At 42.0% G+C, this 26,772-nt stretch overlaps 1 protein-coding gene across 1 annotated transcript in view; it reads right to left on the bottom strand.

Annotated features, from left to right (window-relative positions):
- Positions 1-26,772, bottom strand: part of FBF1 (Fas binding factor 1) — a 50,390-nt gene that overhangs the window by 6,287 nt on the left and 17,331 nt on the right. The window contains exons 12-27 of the mRNA XM_083354995.1: positions 25,966-26,099; positions 24,662-24,764; positions 24,129-24,578; positions 23,677-23,754; positions 22,777-22,874; positions 16,656-16,714; positions 15,256-15,411; positions 12,934-13,034; positions 9,024-9,230; positions 8,709-8,816; positions 8,036-8,175; positions 6,488-6,606; positions 5,513-5,635; positions 2,479-2,664; positions 1,884-2,060; positions 930-1,067 (exon numbers count right to left, since the gene is read on the bottom strand). Of these exons, the coding sequence (XP_083211121.1) occupies positions 930-1,067; positions 1,884-2,060; positions 2,479-2,664; positions 5,513-5,635; positions 6,488-6,606; positions 8,036-8,175; positions 8,709-8,816; positions 9,024-9,230; positions 12,934-13,034; positions 15,256-15,411; positions 16,656-16,714; positions 22,777-22,874; positions 23,677-23,754; positions 24,129-24,578; positions 24,662-24,764; positions 25,966-26,099 (2,377 nt within the window). The remainder of the gene's footprint in view (positions 1-929; positions 1,068-1,883; positions 2,061-2,478; positions 2,665-5,512; positions 5,636-6,487; positions 6,607-8,035; positions 8,176-8,708; positions 8,817-9,023; positions 9,231-12,933; positions 13,035-15,255; positions 15,412-16,655; positions 16,715-22,776; positions 22,875-23,676; positions 23,755-24,128; positions 24,579-24,661; positions 24,765-25,965; positions 26,100-26,772) is intronic.

The following is a 26,772-nucleotide window of genomic DNA, read 5'->3' as shown; positions in this document are numbered from 1 at the left end:
TTTATTCAGATGTGCAAGATGGTCCATTTTGGAAAGCTGCAGTGTGACCAGCAGTATCTATACTTCTGAAACCTTAAGCCCTTTTTGGTGAGATTATGTTTCAGACTGTGAACTAGAAGTTATTAAAAGCTACTGCTCTTTGCGCTGATGATCTATTGACTTTCTAGGCAGTTTAAGAGGCTGGTATCAACTATTAAAACCCATCATAACTTGAGACCAGGTATATATGGTGTCTTCTGTTTGCTATTCATCACTTCTAATTTTGGGAGGAAGCCTTCTGATCTCACCTTACTTCTCTAAGCATTCAGAGTTCCACAGAACGTAAATTATGTGATATACTCGTAATAATTCAGGTACACATTTTTTTTAATAAAAGCATTTGGAGGACACCTCAACTCCATTCTGATGACAGCACACTTGTTAAAACTGGAGGCAAATTAATTTGTGAAGTAAGAAAAGGATTTTAAAAATACTGTGCCTATATACCTCTTAAATCTAGGCATACTGTTGCTTATCTTGATTTCATGCACGCTACAATTTTACAATGAGCTGATCTGTTTTATTATTATTTTATTAAATCAATTTATATAGCCATGCAACTGAAATGCAACACAAACTAAAACAGCGCGAACTATTTCCATTCAATAAAACTAGATTATCTGATTTTTGTACTCTGAGGCACACATGTCAATATTTGGATATCCTTTATTTTCAAACATTGGTTTAATATGCTAATTGTATTTTTAATTGTTTTTAAGTATTTGGTCATCTAAAAGAAGCCTTAATAAAGATTGCTCTACTTTAAAAATTTCTTCTTTTAGATGACCAGATAAATAATAGCAGAATTAAAAATTAAAAAATAAACATTAATAAATAGTAAAAAAATAGTACATAGGAACAAGACATTTCCCTAGGTTACGAAAGATGACCTGATGCAAATGTTCCTCCTGCTGTCTGAGCCGTTCCATTTGCTGCTGCAAAGTCTGGAGTCTGGCCTGATGTTCAGATTCCACCTTCTTTGCCTCCATCAGGGCTTTCTCTCCTTCTTCGTACTTGTGGGAGGATAGCTTTACGGCATAAGGAGGAAGACTCAGGATTTGATCTCAGCTACAGTCTTAAAACCTGTTTCTGCCTTAGAATTTAACCCGATATAATTGCATTAACGCAGTATGCTAAATAATTGATCGCTTGTGGTTTGGTGTGTGCTATATAAAGGTAAAGGTAAAGGTTCCCCCGCACATGCGTGCTAGTCGTTTCCGACTCTAGGGGCCGGTGCTCATCTCCGTTTCAAAGCCGAAGAGCCAGCGCTTGTCCGAGGACGTCTCTGTGGTCATGTGGCCGGCATGACTAGACGCCAAAGGCGCACGGAACGCTGTTACCTTCACACTGTAGTGGTCCCTATTTTTCTACTTGTATTTTTACGTGCTTTCGAACTGCTAGGTTGGCAGAAGCTGGGACGAGTAACAGGCGCTCACTCTGTTACGCAGCACTCGGGATTCGACCCGCCAAACTGCCGACCTTCTGATCGACAAGCTCAGCATCCTAACCCACTGAGCCACCGCGTCTATATAGCCACACAGAATTGCTTAACTGAGTATGAACCTGCCATTATGTATTAGTCTACAAATTATTGTTAAAAATGGAGCTGGAATGTAAGAAACCAGCGGCAAGTTGTGACCGGAGGAGCATGTTACATATTCTTTAAAGACTTTCTGCTGCCCAAGGGCTTTTTTTGGCTTCTGTGACACAGTCCAGCCTTCTTTTATCTGATACCATCCAGAAGTGCCAGGATATGAAATTTCCAGGATATCTAGTCTAGACTTTATTCAGTTATATCAGCTTTTCTACCTTGAATAGCAGATGTAGGAAGGCAGTTTCTCTACCTTGCTCATGCTATTGATTTCGTCTGCCCTCTGTTTGACATGCAAAGCTGCAGCATTAACTCTTTCCTTCTCCAGTCTCAGCTCCTGCTTCTCCTGCTCTAGAAGCTCTCGATCCCTCACCAGCTGCTCCTCCCTGGTCCTCAACTCACTGGATTTGATCTTCAGGTCTGCTTGTTCCTAAGAGGAGGAGGGGGAAAAGTAGTCTTACAGATTTGCTATTTTATATTTCTGTTTTTAATTCTATATTTAATTCACCTACTGTATATCAGGGGTAGGCAACCTTGGCTCTTTTATGACTCGTGGACTTCAACTCCCAGAATTCCTGAGTCAGCATGGCTGACTCTGGGAGTTGAAGTCCACGAGTCATAAAAGAGCCAAGGTTGCCTATCCCTGACCTACATCATATAAGAAAAGGTCTTTTTTGAGAATTGACCTTTTTACTTAACCCTTTGTTTCCATTTCCATGACAATCATAAATGGTTATAACTGCAATCTAACCACTGGTTCAGTGACCAGATATTCTTCTAGACTCTTCCCAGATTGCCCAGTAAAAAGACAGCCAAGAACTAAAAGAACCAAGACTCTAGCCCTTTACCTTTGCTAGGCTCATGATGGCCCCTTCTCTCTGGGAGTCAATTTGCAGAGCCCGGTCAACCTCCCTCTCTGAGCGTTCTTTGCTCAGCCTCTGTTGGATGTGCAGCTCTGACCATTCTGCCGCCAGTTTACGGCGCTCCTCGGCACATTTCTGCATGACTGCTTTCTGTTCCTCAAGCAAAGCATTCTGGGAACAAGGAACAGGAAGACAAGGAAATCAGTGTTGTTTTGACAGCACTAAAAGGAAAATCAAAGCAAACATCATAGAATCATAAGGCTGGATGGACCTTCTACTCCAGGGGTCCCCAACCCCCGGTGCATGGACCGAAAACCGGGCTGTGGCATGCCAGAAACTGGGCTGTGCAAACAAGCAGGGCCTCATCTGGGATGCAGGCAGCACACAAAACCACGCCCCTTCTGGTCTGTGGAAAAGCCTCTCTCCATGGAACCAGTCCCGGGTGCCCAAAAGGTTGGAGGCTGCTGTTCTAGTCCAACCCCCTGCTGAAAGGCAGAAGTCGTTATTCCATTCTGGACAAATGGTTGTCCAAAGTTTTTCCAAAACCCCCCAGCAATGGAGCATTATTGCAGGAAGCAAGCCATTTCACTAACTAATAGTTCTCACTGTCAGCAAATTTATCCTAATTTCCACATTGGATCTCCCTCTGATTAGCTTTCTCCCATTGCTTCTTATCCTGACCTAAGGTGCTATGGAGAATAAATCAACCCCCTCTTCCCATGGGCAGCTCACCATAGGCTTGTTATAGCCACTTTAAAAAGATTGTTGGTCTTCTTCAGACATGTCAAACTCGCGATGTCACGTGATATCCCGCAAAGTATCAGGACGGTTTTGCCATTGCTGGCAATGGGGTCGGCGCGGCTTTTGCATGGCGCATCTGGCCCATGGGCCGGCAGTTTGACACCCCTGCTTAACTTGGTTTAGTTGATATATCTTGAATTTTTCCTCATAGTGCCTTTGAAAGCAAAGTACTTTTTTGTCCTTGAAACAGAATATGAATTCTATTTGAAATCTTCTCTGCTTCCATTATAAAATGTCTCTTATAAGTGGAGGAATAGCTAAAATATAAATGGAAGTACATGGAAACATAGCTATTGCTCTTCTGAGTTCCTGTACAGAATATATGCATTTACAATATGGTTACAGATGGATGGATTCTAGTATTATAAAGCATTATAAAAGTTATTGTAGAATTAGTCAGTTTTTCCTTATGCAGTAAAAGCAATTAAGAAAAAATCAGAAAAGCAGTGAGGAAAATACAGTTGCAAGAAAAAGTATGTGAACCCTTTGGGATTACATGGAGTTTTGCATGAATTGACCATAAAATGCGCTCTAAACGTCATGTAAGTCACAACAATAGAAAAACACAGTCTGCTTAAAATAATACTACACAAACATTAGCTGTTGTCATGTTTTAATTGAACATAAGATGGAAACATTAACAGTGCAGGGTGAAAAAAGTATGTGAACCTTTGGACTTAATAACAGGTTGACCCTCCTTTGGCAGCAATAACCTCAACCAAACGTTTCCTGTAGTTGCAGATCAGACCTGCACAACGATCTGGAGTAATTTTGGACCACTCCTCTGCACAAAACTGTTTCAGTGTAGCAATATTCTTGGGATGTCTGGTGTGAATCACTCTCTTAAGGTCATGCCACAGCATTTCAATCGGGTTGAGGTCAGGACTCTGACTGGGCCACTCCAGAAGGCCTATTCTGTTCCGTTGAAGCCATTGTTTTGTTGAATTACTTGTATGCTGTGGGTCATTGTCCTGTTGCATCACCCATCCTCTGCGGAGCTTCAGTTGGCGGACAGATGGTCGTACGTTTTCCTGCAAAATGTCCTGATAAACTCTGGAATTCATTTTCCCATCAATGACAACAATCCGTCCAGGCCCTGAGGCAGCAAAGCAGCCCCAAACCATGATGCTCCCTCCGCCATGTTTTACAGTGGGTATAAGGTTTTGATGTTGGTGTGCTGTGCCTTTTTTTCTCCACACATAGTGTTGTGTGTTTTTCCCAAACAACTCAATTTTGGTTTCATCTGTCCACAGTATATTTTGCCAGTAGTGCTGTGGAACATCCAGGTGCTCTTTTGCAAACTTCAAACGTGCTGCAATATTTTTTTTGGACAGCAATAGCTTCCTCCGTGGTGTCCTCCCATGTATTCCATTCTTGTTTAATGTTTTCCTTATTGTAGATGTGTCAACAAAAATGTTAGCATGTGCCAGAGATTTCTGTAGGTCTTTAGCTGACACTCTAGGATTCTTCTTTACCTCATTAAGCATTATGCGCTGTGCTCTTGCAGTCATTTTTACAGGACGACCACGCCTAGGGAGAGTAGCAACAGTGCTAAACTTTCTCCATTTGTAGACAGTCTGTCTTGCCACGGACACATGAACATCAAGGCTTTTGGAGATACTTTTGTAGCCCTTTCCAGCTTCATGCAAGTCAACAATTCTTGATCGTAGGTCTTCTGAGAGCTCTTTTCTGGGAGGCATGGTTCACATCAGACAGTGCTTCTTGAGACCAGTAAACCCAAAACAGGTGTGTGTTTTTAAAGGGCAGGACAGCTGTCAGCAACACATCCAATATCATCACGCTGGTTGGAGTCAAGGTTGGCTCACTCCTGGCTCCAATTAGCTCTTGGAGAAGTCATTAGGCTAGGGGTTCACATACTTTTTCCACCCTGCACTGTGAATGTTTCCATCTTATGTTCAATTAAAACATGATAACAGCTAATGTTTGTGTAGTATTATTTTAAGCAGACTGTGTTTTTCTATTGTTGTGACTTACATGACGTTTAGAGCACATTTTATGGCCAATTCATGCAAAACTCCACATAATCCCAAAGGGTTCACATACTTTTTTTTGCAACTGTATAGGAGAATAAAAAGTAGATGAGATCATCAGATTCCTCCTTTTAGTATAATTCAGTAAATGGCATATACCCAGTTGCATTTAGTCCTCACTTCACAACATGCTCATTAATCACTCAAACAACACGAGCACTTCTAACCTTTGCCCTCTCTAACTCTTCCCTCTCCATGGTTAGTTGCTGGGTCATGACTCTTCTCTGTTCCTCGAGTGAGTGCTGCAAAGATTCCACTTTGGCTTGTTCAGTGGTGACCCTCCAACGTTCCTAAGGCAGAAGAAGACACTCATCAGCTCCTGAAAGGCTTAATCCACCTCCAAGCAAGATAGCTTGTGAAACAAGTAGGAAAGGCAAGCACAATTAGGCTAAGTCACCCCAAACCCAACTGGGATTTCCTTTTGAAGCCCTTCTGTGTCACAGAGGCAGTACTTATCCAAAAGAGAAACATTTCCTATGTGTCTAATTAATTGTTCTGAATTATCTCCAGTCTAAATTTATTCTGCTACTGGAAACACCATTTAAAACTGCAAGATATACTGTTTAAACCCAGCATGTGCAATTGAGAAAATCTGTTTATATGGATGTTAGGAGTCGAAAACAACTTGATGACCTGTAATAATATTAATAATAAAAAACCTTGACCTTAATACTAAGAAGATAACCTTCCTTATCAATGTTCTCTTGGTCAAGAGTAACATTAGCTTGCACAGTCTGGGCAGATCTGCAAACACCAGTGTTCCCAATACACAAACTTAGCTGCACGTCATCTGTCCTTTCCCTATATTGATCTTCCCAGGAAGTATTCAGATTCCCTGACTGAGGGGAAGAGACCTGCCAGTCCTTAGAGAGAAATTTCACTTCACCTAATTCCATTCTGACTCTTATCTTGAAGGGACAGTGACCAGATATGGCAACTAGTCAATCTCTGTTTCTGATCTCTGTCACAGTAAATATTTTTAAAAAATTGAAATGCTAAGTCTGAGCAGTCCTAAAAGGTTCCTTCAATGCATATGTTATTTGGGGAATGAAAATATACATCCCCTTTTTCTCTCTCTTCCAACTCAATTCTCACATTCTCACCACTGATACCAACCATGGATCGGTTTAGCACCAGCTCACCTGTTCCAAAAGCCGGGTTTGCTCGTTTAGCCTGGCCTCCATCTTAGAAATAACCTCTTGTAGCCGGCCTCGTTCACCTTCCATGTCTCTCTGCTGCCGGTTCAAACAGTCTTGCAAAACTGTCAGATTAGGACAAGGAAAGAAGTAGTACCGTTTTTCAGCCACAGGGGGTAGTAGGCAGAACTTTTTTTTTTGGATCAAACTCAAAATTGCCCAATTTTTGAAGTAAGACATCTGCACTGATTTTCAAAAAAGTTGTCACGATCATCTGTGGAGGCTAGACAAACCATGAGGCATTTCTAGAGAATAGCCCTTATCCTACCCTACCCTACCCTATCCCACCCTTCTTAACCCATAATACCCCTACGCTACTCCAGTCAAAACAACTTAGTAAGATTTTTTTAAAAAAGGTTAAATGTAGTTCTTCTTTTTGCCACTACATGCACTAGAAGTCCATTCCCACCAAACTTTAAAAAGTTAAAATGCAATGGTTTCCAAACAAGGAATAATAAAAAAAAAGGTTTATAAATGCAAGTTTCCCAAATTATCCTTCTTTTCCCCCCTCAATTAACTTCACAATATTAAGTCAGTTTTAATTTCCCCAAAGCTTAAACCGCCGCTTATAGTCCAGGAGGGAGGGGTAGAGCAAAAAATCCCCCCTCCCTAAAGCTTGTGGATTTCTTGCTTTTGAGTGCTTTTTTCCAGAAGCAGTATTTTTTGCTTGTAGAAAGGTAAGGAAAGTACTCTCACCCGGATCAGCTGTTTTGCTTTCCGCTTGTTAGTATTAGTTGTCTCCAATGAGCAGCTGCTTCTGGCTGACCACATGGGTGCAGTCAGCCTTTTTTGCTGCCGATCCCGAGAGCTACTTTGGATCAAGCGAGTCAGCTACTGCTGGCCCGCAATCTACAAAGTTTCACGCTTTGGCCAGTCGCCTCTACGGGACAACTTTCGGTCCTATTGGACCCCCCCCAGCTGATAGAAACCGGGCTTGGGGAATGGAGCTTTATTCCCCTTGAAGTGATGTCACCTTACTAAAAAGGTGGCCTCATCCCTTCAAAAGAAGAATGGCTGACCAAGATGTGGAAAGATTCTTCAGTGTTTGGAATAACTTGATAGCTTAAAAGCAAATCCGACACAAGTATCAACTCAGACTGGACACGACTCTTAAAACTACAATTTAATATATGGATTGGCACCACATCCAAAATTTGGGTTTGTTTATGCATTATATAGATTAGATTTTTAGTAATGTGAACTGAATTTACTGCGCTTTGTAATTACTGCACCATGAATTTACTGCACCATTTGGTGATTTATATTCTGCTGCTCCATTTCCTGCTTAAATTTAAAACTATTTACAACTAAGTAATGGTGTATTAAAACACTATAACCTAGTCTATGACATTAAAAAATCCATCATTTATCTACAATACAGACAATAAATATTTTCTTTTGTATTGCAATTACATGATGGAAGTAGGCTGTCCAAGAACAGGTTTTATTCTAGAGCAAGTTGTATGTGGGTCCCAAGCATCAAAAGGCACATACCTCTAAGCCGTTCATCTCTTTGGCGAGCTCCCATCTCAAGACCTTGGTGGGTAGTATGGTGAGTGGCTTCCACCTTACTGGCAAGATCATTCAGGTTGCTGGAGAACTTCTCCATTTGGTCTATAATGCCATTCAAAGACCTGCAAGAGACAACCAGACAATCATTTCCATGTTTTTTTTACTGACTTCTTATAACAAAAGATGGAAATCTAAAGTTACCTTCAACATTAATAAGATGTATACATTATTTTATTCCACTGGATATGGACCAAATCCCTACTGGTGACCTGGACTCATACATGACTCTATTTTTGAGCTGTAGGCCTCTGCATTTTAGTGATTCATCTATCTGCAGTTTTCTGTATCCAAGTTGCCCATATGGCATTTCTGGCCATTGTTGCCAGACTATTAATTTGAATCCCTTTTAATACAGCCTTAAAACTCTAGTATTTTGCTCAGACCTCTAATATGGACTGCACATGTCCGTGGATGGAGCTATAGGCACACCTCATCCTTTTTCTTTCATAGCAGCACTGTAAACCAGAGAAGCGAACTGTGGAGTTGATTCTGCTTACCAAATGTGCTTTGACTACTCAGTACAGCTATTTATGCTCCTTACTACTGAATAAAAGTTCCAATGCTCTAATTCTTTAGGGCAATTAGCTCCTGCTACCTGGTGTAAGAAGTGGCACTGGTCACTGCATCAATCTCCTGAGTCTTCAGTTGTTTCAACCGTTGTAATTGCTCTCCATAATCCTTGCGCATTTCCAGGATGGACATACTGCAAAAGTCAAAAGGGCCATAAAAAAAGAAAACATTGTTTCTCAATTTATTTCAGTATGGACACAAAGCTTGCCTACATCTGTGGAGAGTCGGCTTCAGATCTGTCAAACAAAACAAGCTTACATGTTTGACTTATGCTTCTGAAAAGCACCATCAGTTTCAAAGTCTAAGAAAATTTCTTTCATCATCTTCCCCACAATGTTACCGCTGAAGCTCCTGTAGGCGATCAATTTCCTTGGCCTTTTCCTGCTCTAGCTCAGTCAGTCGACGCTGATGCTGGGCTAACATCTCTGATTTCGCCTGCTCTGCACCCTGACAGCGAGACAGATATTGTGCAGCCAACTCTTGATTTTCTTGCCGGAGACGATCCTCACGCTGACGATATGAGTCCTCAACCACCTTCACACGGTTCCTAGCTCCCCAGTTGGCAGAGTTGGGGAGAGGGGAAGAATGCAACATATTTTTGGGCAGCCGGAAATATTTTCTGATTATCATATCTACAGGTAAAAGCAGCTGGTATGATCTAGGAGCTGGTTTCATTTTTGAAAACTGTGCTCTTCATGTTAGTTTACATTTGTGTTTCCCTTGCCCTTCCCAAAAGTGGTATTATCTAAACATATGTAAACCACAATTTCTTTGCCTAAGCTAGCAGAAAATTTCAGGAATTGAGCCTGAATAGATTAAGATGGTACCAGGTTGGAAAATGAAGATAAAGAGAGTAAAAGAAATAACTTTTTATGTATATTTTATGTATATTTTATCTGCTGCTGTTTCTCTCTTAATGCTGTAGTTTTACAAATTTTCATGTTAGCTTTTCCACTTGCTCCAAAATACCCATGCTGTTTGGAAACAACAATGAAAGGATATAATTAAAGCATTTCAATAAAGAACCCTGACCCTAGGAAATAAGACGCAGACAGAATTCCCTAAATATCCCTGAGAATTTGGAAGCAGGAATCCAGATCAATATAACCTTAGCTGAGTCAGATAATACTGAAATTCAGAGTATTATTATTATTACAGGGAGTGCAGAATTATTAGGCAAATGAGTATTTTGACCACATCATCCTCTTTATGCATGTTGTCTTACTCCAAGCTGTATAGGCTCGAAAGCCTACTACCAATTAAGCATATTAGGTGATGTGCATCTCTGTAATGAGAAGGGGTGTGGTCTAATGACATCAACACCCTGTATCAGGTGTGCATAATTATTAGGCAACTTCCTTTCCTTTGGCAAAATGGGTCAAAAGAAGGACTTGACAGGCTCAGAAAAGTCAAAAATAGTGAGATATCTTGCAGAGGGATGCAGCACTCTTAAAATTGCAAAGCTTCTGAAGCGTGATCATCGAACAATCAAGCGTTTCATTCAAAATAGTCAACAGGGTTGCAAGAAGCGTGTGGAGAAACCAAGGCGCAAAATAACTGCCCATGAACTGAGAAAAGTCAAGCGTGCAGCTGCCAAGATGCCACTTGCCACCAGTTTGGCCATATTTCAGAGCTGCAACATCACTGGAGTGCCCAAAAGCACAAGGTGTGCAATACTCAGAGACATGGCCAAGGTAAGAAAGGCTGAAAGACGACCACCACTGAACAAGACACACAAGCTGAAATGTCAAGACTGGGCCAAGAAATATCTCAAGACTGATTTTTCTAAGGTTTTATGGACTGATGAAATGAGAGTGAGTCTTGATGGGCCAGATGGATGGGCCCGTGGCTGGATTGGTAAAGGGCAGAGAGCTCCAGTCCGACTCAGACGCCAGCAAGGTGGAGGTGGAGTACTGGTTTGGGCTGGTATCATCAAAGATGAGCTTGTGGGGCCTTTTCAGGTTGAGGATGGAGTCAAGCTCAACTCCCAGTCCTACTGCCAGTTTCTGGAAGACACCTTCTTCAAGCAGTGGTACAGGAAGAAGTCTGCATCCTTCAAGAAAAACATGATTTTCATGCAGGACAATGCTCCATCACACGCGTCCAAGTACTCCACAGCGTGGCTGGCAAGAAAGGGTATAAAAGAAGGAAATCTAATGACATGGCCTCCTTGTTCACCTGATCTGAACCCCATTGAGAACCTGTGGTCCATCATCAAATGTGAGATTTACAAGGAGGGAAAACAGTACACCTCTCTGAACAGTGTCTGGGAGGCTGTGGTTGCTGCTGCACGCAATGTTGATGGTGAACAGATCAAAACACTGACAGAATCCATGGATGGCAGGCTTTTGAGTGTCCTTGCAAAGAAAGGTGGCTATATTGGTCACTGATTTGTTTTTGTTATGTTTTTGAATGTCAGAAATGTATATTTGTGAATGTTGAGATGTTATATTGGTTTCACTGGTAAAAATAAATAATTGAAATGGGTATATATTTGTTTTTTGTTAAGTTGCCTAATAATTATGCACAGTAATAGTCACCTGCACACACAGATATCCCCCTAAAATAGCTATAACTAAAAACAAACTAAAAACTACTTCCAAAAATATTCAGCTTTGATATTAATGAGTTTTTTGGGTTCATTGAGAACATGGTTGTTGTTCAATAATAAAATTAATCCTCAAAAATACAACTTGCCTAATAATTCTGCACTCCCTGTATTATTATTATTATTATTATTATTATTATTATTATTATTATTATTATTATTATTATTATTATTATTATTATTATTATTATTATTTTGTGCTTAGATTGTAAGCCGCCCTGAGTCTTCGGAGAAGGGCGGGATATAAATGGGATTAAAAAAAACATGCCGCCCTTCTCCCTAAGGTCTCAGGGCGGCTCACAACAATAAAAAACTAAAAAACATAGAATACAAAGATTAAAAAAGAATTAAACAAAACAAAGAAATAAAGGACAATTTAAGCCGATAAAAACCAAATTTAAAAACCATGATCAGTCCAGGCCTGCTTGTTGGAACAGCCATGTCTTGAGGTCACGGCGGAAGGATCGAAGATCAGGGGCCGTCTGCAGTTCCGGAGGCAGTTCATTCCAGATGGTTGGCGCGCCCACAGAGAAAGCTCTCCCCCTCGGGGTCGCCAGCCGGCATTGCCTGGCCGACGGAACCCTGAGGAGGCCGACTCTGTGGGAGCGAACCGGGCGATGGGAGGCTGACATTGGCAGCAGGTGGTCTCGCAAGTACCCCGGGCCTAAGCCATGTAGGGCTTTAAAGGTAATTGCCAGCACCTTGAATCGCACCCGGAGGGCAACTGGAAGCCAATGCAGCTCGCGCAGGAGTGGTGTAACATGGGAGTATCTCGATAAGCACCCACGTGGCCACATTTTGCACCAGTTGAAGCCTCCGGGTGCACTTCAAGGGCAGCCCAATGTAGAGAGCATTGCAGTAATCCAGGCGAGAAGTGACAAGGGCGTGGTTGACCGTGCATAGGGCATTTCGGTCCAAAAAGGGGCACAACTGGCGCACCAGGCGAAACTGTGCAAAGGCCCCCCTGGTCACAGCAGTTAGATGATCCTCCAAACTAAGCCGTGAATCCAGGAGGACACCCAAGTTGCAGGCCCTTTCTGAGGAGGGCAATAGCTCCCCCCCCATCAAAAGAGATGGAACATGTTGGACAATACAAGATGCCGGTATCCACAGCCACTCGGTCTTGGAGGAGTTTAGCCTGAGCCTGTTCCTTCCCATCCAGACCCGCACCGCCTCCAGGCACCGGGACATCACGTCAAGGGCATCACTGGATTGGCTCGGGGTGGAGATAAACAACTGGGTATCATCGGCATATTGGTGATATCTCACCCCAAAGCCACGGATGATCTCACCCAGCGGCTTCATATAGATGTTAAAAAGGAGGGGGGAGAGAACCGACCCCTGGGGTATCCCACAAGGGGCCTCGGGGTAGATCTCTGCCCCCCCTGCCACTACGAACGGCTGAAGAGGTAGGAGGAGAACCACCGTAAAACAGTGCCTCCCACTCCCAACGCCTCGAGCCGTCGCAGCAGGATACCATGGTCGATGGTATCAAAAGCCGCTGAGAGGTCAAGTAGGACCAGGACAGAGGGGCAACCCCTGTCCTGGGTCCGCCAGAGATCATCTACCAGTGCAACCAATGCCATTTCTGTGCTGTAACCTGGTCTGAAACCGGAACCTCCAGTGGTTCCCCTATTTCTACCTGTGTGCATTCTCAATAAGTTCCAAGTCCTCCTGGTGACGCTGTTGCAGACTTTCCAGCAAGAGTTTGTGCTGATTCTTCTCCAGTTCAAGTCGCCTTACCTGAAATGTTTTTTTTTTAATAAAGTTATTTTTAAAGGGAAAGAAGGAAGGAAGGAAGGAAGGAAGGAAGGAAGGAAGGAAGGAAGGAAGGAAGGTCACAATGTGGAATAAACACAATTGTAGTATAACATATTCTTGATAAGAACTGTGAAAAGAGGAGGAGGCAAAACCTGTTCCCTATCTAATCCCGAAGGTGCTTTTTCATGAGGCAAGTGAACTTTCTTGTTTTTCTTTGGAGACATTTCATTTCTCATCCACTCCCAAACCCCTACTATTTATTTCCCAGCCAGGGAGAGGCTGGCTAGCGTCTACTTCTTCTTTTTCCTGAAAGCCAACTTGCCTTCTGTTTCTCTCTTCTCCTCTCTATGTGTGCGCGCATCTGGGACGGGCCCCATCTCTTCCTCCCCTTCACTCAGCTCAGGCCCCAAAGACAACGGCCTCTATGCCTGGGAGCAGACAGAGGGCCCCGGCTCTGCATCTGCCTCTGATTCTGATTCCTCTTCAGAGCCTTCCAAAGGCTCCGAAGTTGACCCAGGCTCCCCCTCCCGCTCCCTCTCCTCATCTGACTCTGCTGCTACCTCTGCTGGCAGCTGACAGACCACTATTTAATTTTATTTTAACTTGTATATATTGTACTGTTTTAATTTGCCCTGTAAACCGCCCTGAGTCCCTCGGGAAAAGGGAGGTATATAAATCGAAATAAATAAATAAATAAACATGGGTGTGGAGCCATTTTGGAACTGCTGAAAGGACTGTGTTGTGGACTGGAGATGGATGATGCCATATCCCTCCTCCTCTGTTGACAGAGAGCTGTTCAATTTTGACATAAATGGCCTCTTTGACCCCTCTTTCAAACCAGCGGTCCTTTCTGTCCAAAATGTGGACTTTCCAGTTTTCGAAAGAGTGGACTTTGTCTTTTAAATGTAGATGGACTGCTTGTCCTCATGTGTTTGTTCTCATTTAAAAGATAAAGGCCACGCTTTCGAAGACAGCAAAGTCCACATTTTGGACAGAGGACTGTGGGTTTGAAAGAGGGGTCAAAGAGGCCATCTATGTCAAAACTGAACAGCCCTCTCTCAAAAGGGATACAACATCATCTATCCCAGTTTACAACACAGTCCTTTCAGCAGTTCCAAGAAGGCTCCACACCCATTTGCACTACTCAGATGACCCTGATGACATAAATAAACCTCCAGGTGGCCTCAACAATTCTCTAAAAGAATGCAAATGACCAGCTGTCTGCAAGGAGTATAAATCCTTCCATTCCCCACATCCAGTTAGAGCTGAAGAAGCTTCTTGGATGAGAAGTGAAACGTCTTGAAAGAAAAATAAGACAGTCCAGTTGCCTTGTGAAAAAGCACCATTAGGATAACTATGACCTGGATGACTGAGAATCTCCATAGACATTTCCCTACCATATCATTCTAAGGGAGGTAATTAAAATCTCTTCTTGCAGACAAGTGTGAGATATGTATATGCGTAGATACTTGAAAAAAGAGGACGCTAAGCTTGTCGATCAGAAGGTCGGCAGTTTGGCAGGTCGAATCCCGAGTGCCAAGTAACAGAGTGAGTGCCTGTTACTCATCCCAGCTTCTGCCAACCTAGCAGTTCAAAAGCACGTAAAAATGCAAGTAGAAAAATAGGGACCACTACAGTGGGAAGGTAACAGCATTCCGTGCGCCTTTGGCGTCTAGTCATGCCGGCCACATGACCACGGAGACTTCTTCGGACAAGCGCTGGCTCTTCGGCTTTGAAACAAAGATGAGCACCGGCCCCTAGAGTCGGAAACGACTAGCACGCATGTGCGGGGGAACCTTTACCTTTACGTAGTTGTGACCATGCATAGCATTATGGTTATGGAGGCATACGTGAGAATGGAAGTCTGGTTGTAGGAAGAATGTGGTATGTGTGCATGAGAGTCCTGTCCTTGCTCTCTATTACTCTTAACTATTGGAAGAGCTTCTCAATTATAGGTCTAGTCCTTTATCCAATCAAATAAAATAGAACTAAGGAGAAATTTCCTGACAGTCAGAACAATTAATCAGTGGAACAACCTGCCTCCAGAAGTTGTGAATGCTCCAACACTGGAAGTTTTTAAGAAGAAGACTGGACAACAATTTGTCTGAAATGGTATAGGGTTTTCTGCTTGAGGAGAGGGTTGGTAGAAAACCTCCAAGGTCCCTTCAAGTCTCTTACTCTGTTATTTGCACAATGCCCTTACCTGAATTTCAAGCTCAATGAGGCGAGTCTGGGCACTCAGAAGCTCAGCCTGATAGGTTTCCAGGGTCTCTCGGAACTGCACCTGCACTCCTGCCATTCTTTTTTCATAGTCAGCATTATTAGCTGAGCTCAGGAGATGGGGCTCCGAGATCAGAGCCTAAGAAAGAATGAAGAATGTCATAGCTTTAAATAGCCAGCGTACTTTTTAAAAGGTATGCGTCCTTCTCCATTCAGCTTTATCAATTACCAATTTCATAAAGGTTTCTGGAAAATCTGAAAACTTGCACAAAGTTCTTTACTCATTTCACGGGTTTTAATAAAGGGAAGTTGGGTGTGGCATCTTGGGTACCAAGTGCTATGATACCTTTTTATAAGCAACGTAAATACTTCAAGACCATAAACTGAAGGGCTGTATAGCATTGCGCATTCACAAGCAAAACAGTGAATGGGTCTGCAGCTTTAAACCTAGTGCACCTTTGTCCACACCTGTAGCTGCTTGGGTATTGGCTTGATGCAGGTGCTGGCTTGATGTGAGTACCTATCATTCCAAAGCACCTTTCTGCCCACTAATCCACAGAGCTGTGCATCCTAAATAAACATACACAGCAGTAAATCTTCATCTACATCAGGGGTGTCAAACTCAATTTCATTGAGGGCCGCATCAGCATTGCGGTTGCCCTCAGGGGGCTGGGTGGGTATGGCCTGGGTGGGCGTGGCCTACTGGGTGGGCGTGGCTAGAGTGCGTATGGCCTACTGGGTGGGCGTGGCCAGCTCTACATTGTTGGCATCAAGGGTGCCTATGGGGGCCTGGGCAGGAGTGGGACAGATCTGAGGGTCTCTGGCAGGAGGAGGGTCTCTGGGCCAGGGCCAAGGCAGTGGGGGCCGTTCCCTCACTCTTTCCAGGATGGCTTTGGGGGCCGCATGAAACCACTTCGCGGGCCGGATCCGGCCCCCGGGCCTTGTGTTTGACACATCTGATCTACATAAAACAGTTCAAGTAGTGAATTATACGAGAAAAATAGGAATTCCTTTTCCTGGATACATATAATCACCACAGGTAGATTACTGTGTGAAATTATTTCAGTCAGGAAGCTACGAAAGTTCCCACTGGGCTAGAAAAAAAAATTGAGAGCATTTATTAATACAAACATATGCTTCAACTGATTCTTATAAGTGGAAGAGAAAAAAAACACCCCTTTTAAGTTATTATTTGGACTCTGGACAAATGTTTCTTCTTCAACATAGGCAAAAAAAAGAAAAAGAAAAAAAAGAATGAATTCACAAAGTCCAGGAAGCACCATTATCTACCTGCTCCAGATAACCAGATGCTAAATAGATATACTAATTTATCATTCCTGCTGATATTCCTTATTTAAAATGAGTGTATTACTCCACACCCACCTGGGAATGAATAGGAACCTTAGGGGTTTCTTGATGTCCTTGCCAAAAAGTTGCAGATGCTGAAATCCAAGACACAAAAAAAATCAGCTGTAGTAACCAATTTAGGTTTACCATTTCAGAGAAGAAGGGAGAAAATATTGATCTTAAGTGCCCATAACACCCACTGTTATTTCTCAGATTTAAGAACTAAGACACTGTAGTTACCTGTGGACTTCATACTATTTCCTGCAGTTCCTGCATAGCAACCACTGTGTCTGGTATCCTGTAATTGACTTGCATTTTGGGATTAACACCTAAAAGAGAGGCTGCTTTGACAAGCTAGCTAGTTCTTCCTGTTTACTGTTGCAAAATTGTGAGATAACAGCTTTGCTAAAAGTGGAGCCAATAGTGCAGCTCTTTGTAATTCCTCCCTGGATAAGGAAAAGATTTAAGATTGCCCACAGGTTTTCTAGATGGTTGCACCTTGCAAGGAGAATGCAAGACTGTACTCCGAGGCAGCTTTAGAGTTCTGGGAGTTGAGGGAATAGACATTCAGCCATCAAAAAGACACTGGATTAACGTACTTGTTTTCTAATCACCTTTGGAAATTGCTTGTTAATTGCTTTTTAGCTATTAGGAATCTTGGCAACATCAAGTCTGAGAACACTGAAGGAATCTTCAATCCTTAGCAAAACAAGCTTTAAGTACAAGTTTAAGGACTGGTTGTTTTTTTTTAATAAATAGCAAAAGGTTGAATAGAACTTTGTTTTTGGAAAGTTATAAATAGACTAAAAATCCAGATGGATTTCATTTTGGATTTAATTAATAATAAAGTTGGAAGGGATCTTGGAGGTCATCTAGTCCAGGGCTTTTCAACCTTTTCACCCATTGTACCACTTTTAGGATATGGCAACATCCAAGTACCACCAGTTGTCTAGCAAGGTGTCAAAAACTTGATAACAAAAAAAAAGGAAAAAAGTGATGAAGTACAGGTAGTCCTTGACTTACAACAGTTCGCTTAATGACTGTTCGAAGTTACAATGTTACTGAAAAAATTCCCCCCCCCCAAGCCACAGCTGAGCAAGACACCTGCCTGCCTGCCCGGCGGTGCTCTTCCTCCTGTCCAAGGTTTTCATTGTTGTGAGCATTTCTGTTGAGGATTGGCAGCGGGGGTGGGGTGGGGTGGTTGGTTTTTATTCCCCCCATCTGCTAGGTGGTTGCAGCAGGTTTTGGTCACTTCACATGACCCTGGGACACTGTGACCGTCATAAATATGAATCAGTTGCCAAGCATCTGAATGTAAATCACAAGACCCTGGAGATGCTGCAACATTCCGGCTGATCACTGCTTTTTCTGGGCTCAGCAGAAGCACCGGGATCAGTGCCGAGCTCTAGCTGGAGCCTGGCGCTGATCCTGGTACTTTCACTGAGCCCTAATAGCCCCGAATAATCGCTGATCCTGGCACTTCTGCTGAGCCCTGACAGCCCTGCAGCTCTAGCCATCTCTTGCTCAGGCTTGTGCAGTGCTGCCACCGGTTCAGCTCATTCCCCTCCCCCGCTACTACTTTTCTAGGATGGTCGTGTACCACCTGCCAGGTGCCAATGTACCACAGGTGGTACCCATACCACTGGTTAAAAAGCCCTGATCTAGTCCAACCCCCTGCTCAGGCAGGAAACCCTATACCAGGGGTGTCAAACTGCCGGTCCATGGGCCGGATGCGTCATGCTGAAACCGCACCTATCCTAATGGAAAAAACGATATGTCACAACACGTCACATGATGTTGTGAGTTTAACACCCCTGCCCTATACCATTTCAGACAAATGGCTGTCCAGTCTCTTCTTAAAAACTTCCAGTGTTGGAGCATTCACAACTTATGGATGTAAGTTGTTTCACTGATTAATTGTTCTGTACTGTCATGAAATTTCTCCTTAGTTCTAGGTTGCTTCTCTCTTTGATTAGTTTCCATCCACTGCTTCTTGACCTGCCTTCAGGTGCTTTGGAGAATAGCTTGACTCCCTCTTCTTTGTGACAACCCCTGAGATATTGGAACACTGCTATCATGTCCCCCCTCATCCTTCTTTTCATTAAACTAGACATATCCAATTCCAGTAACCATTCCCTGTGTTTTAGCCTCCAGTCCCCCAATCATCTTTGTTGCTCTTCTCTGTACTCTTTCTAGAGTCTCAACGTCTTTTTTACTTCGTGGTGACCAAAATTGGATGCAGTATTCCAAGCATGCCTTACAAGGCATTGTAAACTGGTATTAACACTTCATGTGATCTTGATTCTATCCCTCTGTTCATGCAGGCTAGAACTGTGTTGGCTTTTTTGGCAGCTGCAGCACACTGCTGGCTCATAGTTAAGTGATTGTCCACTAGGACTCCGAGATCCCTCTCACAGTTGCTACTATTGAGCAAGGTACCACCTATACTATATCTGTGCATGTGGGTTTTTTTGCCTAAATGTAGAGCCTTACTTTTTCACCATTGAATTTCATTTTGTTAGATAGCATCCAATGTTCAAGTCTGTCAAGATCTTTCTGTATCTTAAGCCTATCTTCTGGAGTGTTGACTATTCCTGCCAGCTTGGTGTCTGCACATTTGATGAGTTCCCCATCTATCCCTTCATCTAAATCATTGATGAAGATGTTGAAGAGCACTGGGCCTAGAACTCCATGTAAATGCAGTTCCATTGAGGATTACACACTGAGTATGGCCGGTCAGCCAGCTACGAATCCATCTGGTGGTGGTGCTGTCTAAATCACATTTTTCTATCTTATCAAGCAGTAGGTTGTGGTCTAATTTATCAAATTATAGGTTCAGGTTTATTAAATTTATATTAAATTATAACAATCCTTCCCTTGGGAAAATGCTTTTGTTTTGAATTCTTAAAAAAAACAGGGTGCGACACTAGAAGGAACTAAAGATTTCAATTAAAAGGAGAAAAATGCTTAGTTTTAACTTACCAATACAGAATGGAGTAAGATATCTTAACATTGGACATAATGAAGGACATTTTTGAACAATGAACAATTTTAAGAGTTATCTGCCTCTATGAATAGACTATGTTTAAAAGAAAGACTACAATTGTTAAGTTAGTAACACAGTTAAGTGAATCTGCCTTCCTCATTAACTTTGCTTGTCAGAAGGTCACAAAAAGTGATCACATGATCCCAGAACACAGCAACCATCATAAATATGTGTCAGCTGCCAAGCATCCAATGTTTGATCATATGAACATAGGGATGCTGCAATGGTCGCAAGGGTGAAAAACAGTGATAAGGCACTTTTTTCACTGCTACTGTAACTTTGAACAGTCACTAAATGAATGGTTGTAAGTTGAGAACTACCTGCATTTGATCAAGGTTAAAAGAGATATCTGCTAGTCCTTGACGGAATTCTGTTGACATCAGGACTTAAATGTCAAGGCTTTAAAGATTTGATTATAGCTAAAATATGAGACATGGGAAGAAGAGATCATTTATTTATTTTCCTATATTTTTCTTTTCTTTTTTTCTTTTCTACTTTTCCTTCTGCTTTTCCTTTTTCTGCACCTCCTATTTTTTCCTACCATTCTTTTATTTTTTGTGGGGGTACGTATTATTTTTTATCATTGTAATTGTAATTTTTAATAACATTACAATAACAAGTTGTGAGATCACAAACTTCCTGCTCTAAGCACAATTAGATAATTATTTCCCTCTTTTGTCTTAGCTAGGTACTCAGTGCAAGAGACACTTAATCCTCATGAATATGGTGATTACGTATAAAGCCCTAAATGGCATGGGTCTGGATTACTTACAGGAGCACCTGCTGCTGGCGTCATCTTCCCTTAGTCCTGTGCGCTCCCACAGAGAGGGCCTCCTCAGGGTGCCTCCGATCAGAGAGTGTCGGCTTGCGGCCCCCAGGGGGAGAGCATTCTCTGTGGGCGCGCCTGCCCTGTGGAATCAATTACCGGTTGAGCTCCGGATGGCTCCCGACCTTCGCTCTTTCCGCCGTGATCTGAAAACCTATTTATTTGAACAGGCCGGCCTGGTTTAAGGGTTTGGGGTATTTTTAATTATTTATTGTTAGGGCTTAATTAATTTAATTTTATTTTAACTTTTGTATGTAATGCTTTTATTGCCCTATACACCGCCCTGAGTCCTTCAGGAGAAGGGCGGTATAGAAATTCAATAAATGAATGAATGAATGAATGAGTGAGTAAGTGAGTGAGTAAGTAAGTAAGTAAGTAAGTAAGTAAGTAACCTGTCTTTGCTGGTGACTAAAACAAGCAATTGAGGGAGAGGGAGAAGCTGAAGGGCTAAAAGACATGCTCAGTAAACACTTTCTGAATCAGTTCCATGGAATTTCCCCCCTACTGTTTTGGCTCACCACTGGAGCTATAGAAGAAATCACTCTGATGCTGTAATCATAGGGATCATGTTAAGAAACATTTATAAATGATAGCCATCCTGGCATCTTTTCCTGTGTACACCCTCTTCGATATTCAACCTATAAGTTCTAAATTAGGCAATAGATGCATGGAATGGAGAAGAGAACTTAACAGATGAGTAACAGATGGAAGAAACTAAAAAACACTGTTTTCTTGTACTGCAGAGCGGGGGCGGGGGCAGGACAATCAATATACCATGCATGGACCTTCTCATTCCATCTTCCAATTGTGGACCAGCTAAGATTGAGCAACCTATTTGGCAGCAAGTCAACAACAACAAAGGCTACTTTTTTTGTAAAACAAAGCTCTCAAGTAAGAGGTGCATCAATCCTCCAACGTGCTTAACACATCTATTTTGCTTAAATGCTACTACAGTCCTCAGCTTAACGACCAGTACTGACCCCCCCCCAAACTTCTGTTGTTACGCGAGACATTTGATAAGTGAGTTTTGTCCCATGTTATGACTTTTCTTGACGTAGCTGTTAAGTGAATCATTGCAGCTGATAAGGTAGTAACCCGGTTGTCAAGTGAACCAGATGCCCAGCATCTGAATCTAACACCGGGACACTACAGTTGTCACAGCGTGAGTCAGTTGTCAAGTGTCTGAATTTTGATCATGTGATCGTGGGGATGCCGCAAAGCTCGTAACTCTGAAAAATGCATAAATCACATTTTTTGCAGTGCCATTATAAGTTTGAGCGGTCACTAAACAAATTGTTGTAAGTTGAGGACTACCTGTACATCAATGCATTTTAAAGAGGCTGTAAGATTTGGCCTGCTCCCTTCAGCAACATCCCTGGATCATAGCTCCTCCTCCTGCAGCTCTCTTGGCAGTATAAAAACTCTTGGCAGTATAAAAACTCCCTCTTCCCTGTTATACTGAACCAAGAATGCCTTCCAAAGTTTTTCTAAAAGCAGGAAGGAATGAGGATTATTGGAAAGGCCAGGTACAATAGTACAGTGACACACCCTGAATGACAGAGTTCAAAGAGAATGGCTGGAATGAGTCTGAAGTAGATCTAAAGCAGAGATAAGTTTTCGAGCCAAGTGTCATTATACTAAACGAGGCTCTGTTCCAATAATAGGAAATGGAGGATTAAAAAATAAAGATTTAACTGCAAATGTAATCTAGTTTCCCTGTGTTTAATCATGTTTCACTTAAATGTACAATTTTTTGGCAAAATTTAGAGAGAATTTGGGGACTAATCGTAAGATTTTCAGGAACTTCTGCATTTGGGCATTAGGGTTTAACTTATTTTCAATTTCTATATTTGTACATTTTTGATATTTATGTCACTGTTCACCGCCCTGAGTCCTTAGGGAGAAGGGCGGTATACAAATCAAATCAAATAAATAAATAAATAACTGGGGAATGGAGGGGTGGAATAGATTATGCACTTCTAACCCAAAGGAACTGATTAGTAACAAAGAAAGAAATGAAGATAAAATCAGGATGTTTGCATCTCGCTCTGTTACAGAATCTAACAGTTCTCATATTGTGTTGTTTTGGGCAGCCCAAGCTTGAAATGTTTCTACCATTGTTTCCCCCCCCCTTCCCCCCACAATGAAAATTAAGCAGCTTGCCTTGAAAACAAGCCTGTAGAACAGACCAAGTTATAAAATTATTAGATGCCGCTATCAGCGATAACTCCGCTGTAATGTGAATGCACATTTCTTGGGTAGTTTGGCTGGAGCTTGAATCTTACCTCTTGAAATTGTATCTCCAAAGGGAGTCCCTTTCCTGGAATCAGATGGAAAAGTAGGAGCACTTTGTTGCTGAGCTCTTTCCCAAGGAACAAAGGACCTGAAATAAGCAGAGGATGGTAAGGTTAATTAGGCAGGAATCAAATGCAGCTTCTCATTTTTGGAATAAGGGCTGTGAAAATAATCATCTGAAGCCCATGAAAATAATGTAGTCGACAGGTGGTGGAGTTCCCTATGATTTTGATGCCAGAGCCAAATGCCTTTTGGGTAAAGAGGGGAAAGTATTCCTGTCTTTGCCCTTCCACCATCAGTGCTCCGATAAAGGTGAAGGCTAAATAATGACGGTTCTGCCAGATTTAGCCAAACATCTGATACGTATTTGATCCAGCATTCTGTTTCCCACTTGGTCAGTTAGATCAGCATTTCTCAACCTCAGCAACATTAAGATGTGTATACTTCAACTCCCAGTATGCCCTAGTGTGAAGGCTCCCTTCCACCAATATACTGCAGAATTCTGGGAGTTGAAGCCTTGGTGGAGCAGTGGGCTAATGCCTCCTTAAGTAACACCTGCTGCCTGCAGTTAGTGCAGGTTCGCATCCCACCAGGCTCAAGGTTGACTCAGCCTTCCATCCTTCCGAGGTAGGTAAAATGAGGACCCAGATTGTTGGGGGCAATTAAGCTGACTTTGTAATAATGCCGCTTGGGGTGTGTGTGTGTGTGTGAAAGCCCTAATAAGCAGGCATATACATAGAATGAAGGCTACTGCTAAGCTTGTAAGCCGCCCTGAGTCTTCGGAGAAGGGCGGAATATAAATGGAATTAAAAAAATTTTTTTTTTCAAGTTGCTGAGGTTGAGAAACACTGAATCAGGTGTCTTTGAAAAACTATCATGCAAGTTCTTACTCCAGTTCTTCCAATCTGGCAGGTTTATCTGATGTGGCAGCAGATCGATGTTGTTCTTGAGTGGAGATTACCTGTTGGCTGATAAAAAAAGAAAAAAAAAGAGAAATGAAATTTTCATGTGTTAATTAAAGCAAAGATCTGGCTACCTTGAATGGGAATTCCATAAATCAGTCTAATACATGTGGAGAGCACCAAGATGTGGAAACCTGCATTAAAGAAACTATTTTTTTTACTCCTCCAGTATAAGCTACAAGATTTGTCATGAAGGAGAACCACACGTCAAACACTAATGGTTGATTTCCCATAAGTACCCACATGGAATATACAACTTGATATATTGAATCTATTTTAGACTGTGAAAGTAATTGACAGCCTTTGACAGCAAATGAGATTTTTCATTTACAGGATTTGAAAAATGTTAAGCGGACGAATGAAAAGCTCTCTACTCTTACCTGGTGGGATGATCCCCATGTGTCTGAACATCTAAGGAACTGGATCTCTTCTTCATTTTCTCCTGTGCCTGAGATTTTTTTTTAGACAACACATTATTCAGCCAAGTATCGGCATCATCCTCGGCTGTTTTTTTCTTCTGAATGACTTCTTCAATAACTTGTTTGGTTCTCAAATGACCCTGGGTAGTGGTAGGTGGAGGAGGAGGAGGAGAAGGAGGAGGAGGAGGAGACTTAGCTTCTGAAGGAAATGATGGCATATCCGGTGTGGTTCCTTTTGCACTGCTTTTGCTAGGTTCTTTGAGTGGGAATGATGGTAGCAAGTCACTATCTTCATCTTTCAGCCCCAGCCAGTCAGCCCCGGACTTGTTGCGTATGGGACTGTTAGATGCTGAAGGGGAAGGCTTTGATCTCTGTTCTGTTTGCAGGTCACTGAGGTTCTCAGAGGAAAACCTACAAGAGTTTTGCCAGGTCAAATAAATTTAAAGAGAGCCTTATGGGGATCAAAATCAAAAGGTAACCTGGCCTACTATTACCGGACAGACTGCCGTCGTCTCAACTTCTGTCCCTCTGGAGTTGAGGCCATAGTAGGCTGGTAGGCACCAAAGGTGAAGTCATCTCCCAGAGCATCTTCCTTATCTATATAATGGCATTAAGATATTTAAAAAAAGAAAAGAAAGAAACCACACCACTTTCATGCTGTTGTTGTAAATTTTAGAGTCTCCAGACTGAAGCCCAAACAAACACAGGTCTAAACAGAAGATAAAATATAATGTGGAGATTGTAAATCCCCCACTGGGATATCAGTCCAATTCTTAAATAAGGGGATAAAAAGAAGAGCTCATACATTTGGGGTAAAAGGTCTCAGATTCAATCTTTGGAAACTTTTCCGGGTAGGATTAGACATCTCTAAAATCTTGGAGGTTTAATCCTGATTTAAAACTTTTAGTAGAAGATAATTACTTATTCATAACCTAAGCATGTGCCTTGGGGGCTTGGAAATCATAAATGACAAAAACACGACATTCAAATGAACAGATGAATCTTAAGATTTCTAATGATTTTAAAAGGCTAACTCTTGAGGGTAATATTTCAGATGGCATCAGATTTTCTGCCTTATGTAATATAGCTGGCTTTATGTTAAGTAAAATTTAGTATTCAAGTTGCAAGGTAGTACATCAGTTAGGCCTTTCACTCATGTCACAGGCATTATATAGCAGAAGAGTACCAGATTTGTTCAACCATATCCCTTATGGCAATTTCTAGAAGTAGAAACTCATACCCAGAAAATGGATCTTTCAATGACAACTATGCAAGATATAAGCAAAACTAAAACTATAGCTACTGCTAAGCTTGTAAGCCGCCCTGAGTCTTCGGAGAAGGGCGGGATATAAATGGAATTTTAAAAAAAAAATAAGGTCCTGCCTTGGGTAGCGGGTTGGACTGGAAGTCCTCCAAGGTCCCTTCTAGCCCTATGATCTCCTATTTTTATTTCAGAGTCAGAGAAAAATTCATTTTTAAAGTTCTCTATAAAACCATCCAAAGGTTGGGAACAAAAACAAAACAAAAAGGGAAAGAGGGCAAAACACAGAATTATTTTTCAATCTGAATCAAGGAGAAGTTCTTCAATGTTCTTGATCCACCAAAACAGCTAAATGTTTTTTGCATTATGTATGAGCTCCCAGTAAAACATCAAGCAAACACATGAGGTAATCATTTCCCCCTTTTTTCAAACAAAAGACACTCCTCCAGATTTCTTATGCAGATAAATAACACCGTAAATACTTCCACAAAAAAGTAAGACTACTGTTTGTATAATGGTGGTCTCTATCACTCTTACCTGTCTGCTTCTGATATTTCTTATCCAGCCTGAATTCTTTGGGTTCCCCTGTTCTTGGTCGCTCTAGCAGTTTTTTTGCTGTTCCTAGATCCAGCAATTCATCTTGCCTTGCTTGTGCAGGACGAGATTCTTTTCTTTAATAAAAATCATAACCAAACTTGATTATGAATTAAAGTGAGGATGACAGAAGGAGAATGGCTTTTCTCAGCATTTGTACTTTGTATCCCAGCTTTTACTTCATGGCTGACAAACAGCAGACTGAAAACGAATACAGTAGGTGCTTTCTGCTTGATGCTAAGAAACTAGAACACTTGGTGGCAGTTTCCAGAAATCCATAAAAGTCTGTCTTGATCCCTCTATACCAAATAAGAGGTTAGAGGCAATCTACAGACTACACTGGAAAATTTTCTTCTTTTTCCTCCTAAGTAGGACTGATCTGTGGCATTGTTTGGTATACAGGTAGTGTATGACTTTAATTGGAACTGGCAACTCTTGTCACTAAGCGAATCAGTTGTTAAGCAGAACATCATGATTGACCCACTTAGCAATGGTAGTTCTAGCAGCCCCAGTTGCAGCTGTTAAGTAAATCACCAGCAGTCATTGAGTGAGACATCATGTGACAACTTACAACTTCCCGCCAGTTTCCCCATTGATGTTGCTCATCAGAAGCCAGCTGGGAAAGTCATTGATGGCAGTCATGTGACTATGGGATGCTGTGACTATTATAAATGTGACATGGTTGCCAAGAGCCCAAGTGGCAACCAAGTGACTGCAAAGATGCTGGGATGGTTGTATATAGAAGGACTA

The sequence above is a fragment of the Vipera ursinii genome (genome assembly GCF_947247035.1).
Source record: "Vipera ursinii genome assembly, chromosome: 2".
Lineage (NCBI taxonomy): Eukaryota > Metazoa > Chordata > Lepidosauria > Squamata > Viperidae > Vipera > Vipera ursinii.
The sequence above is the reverse complement of the archived record's forward strand: the minus strand, read 5'-3'. Positions and strand labels throughout refer to the sequence as shown.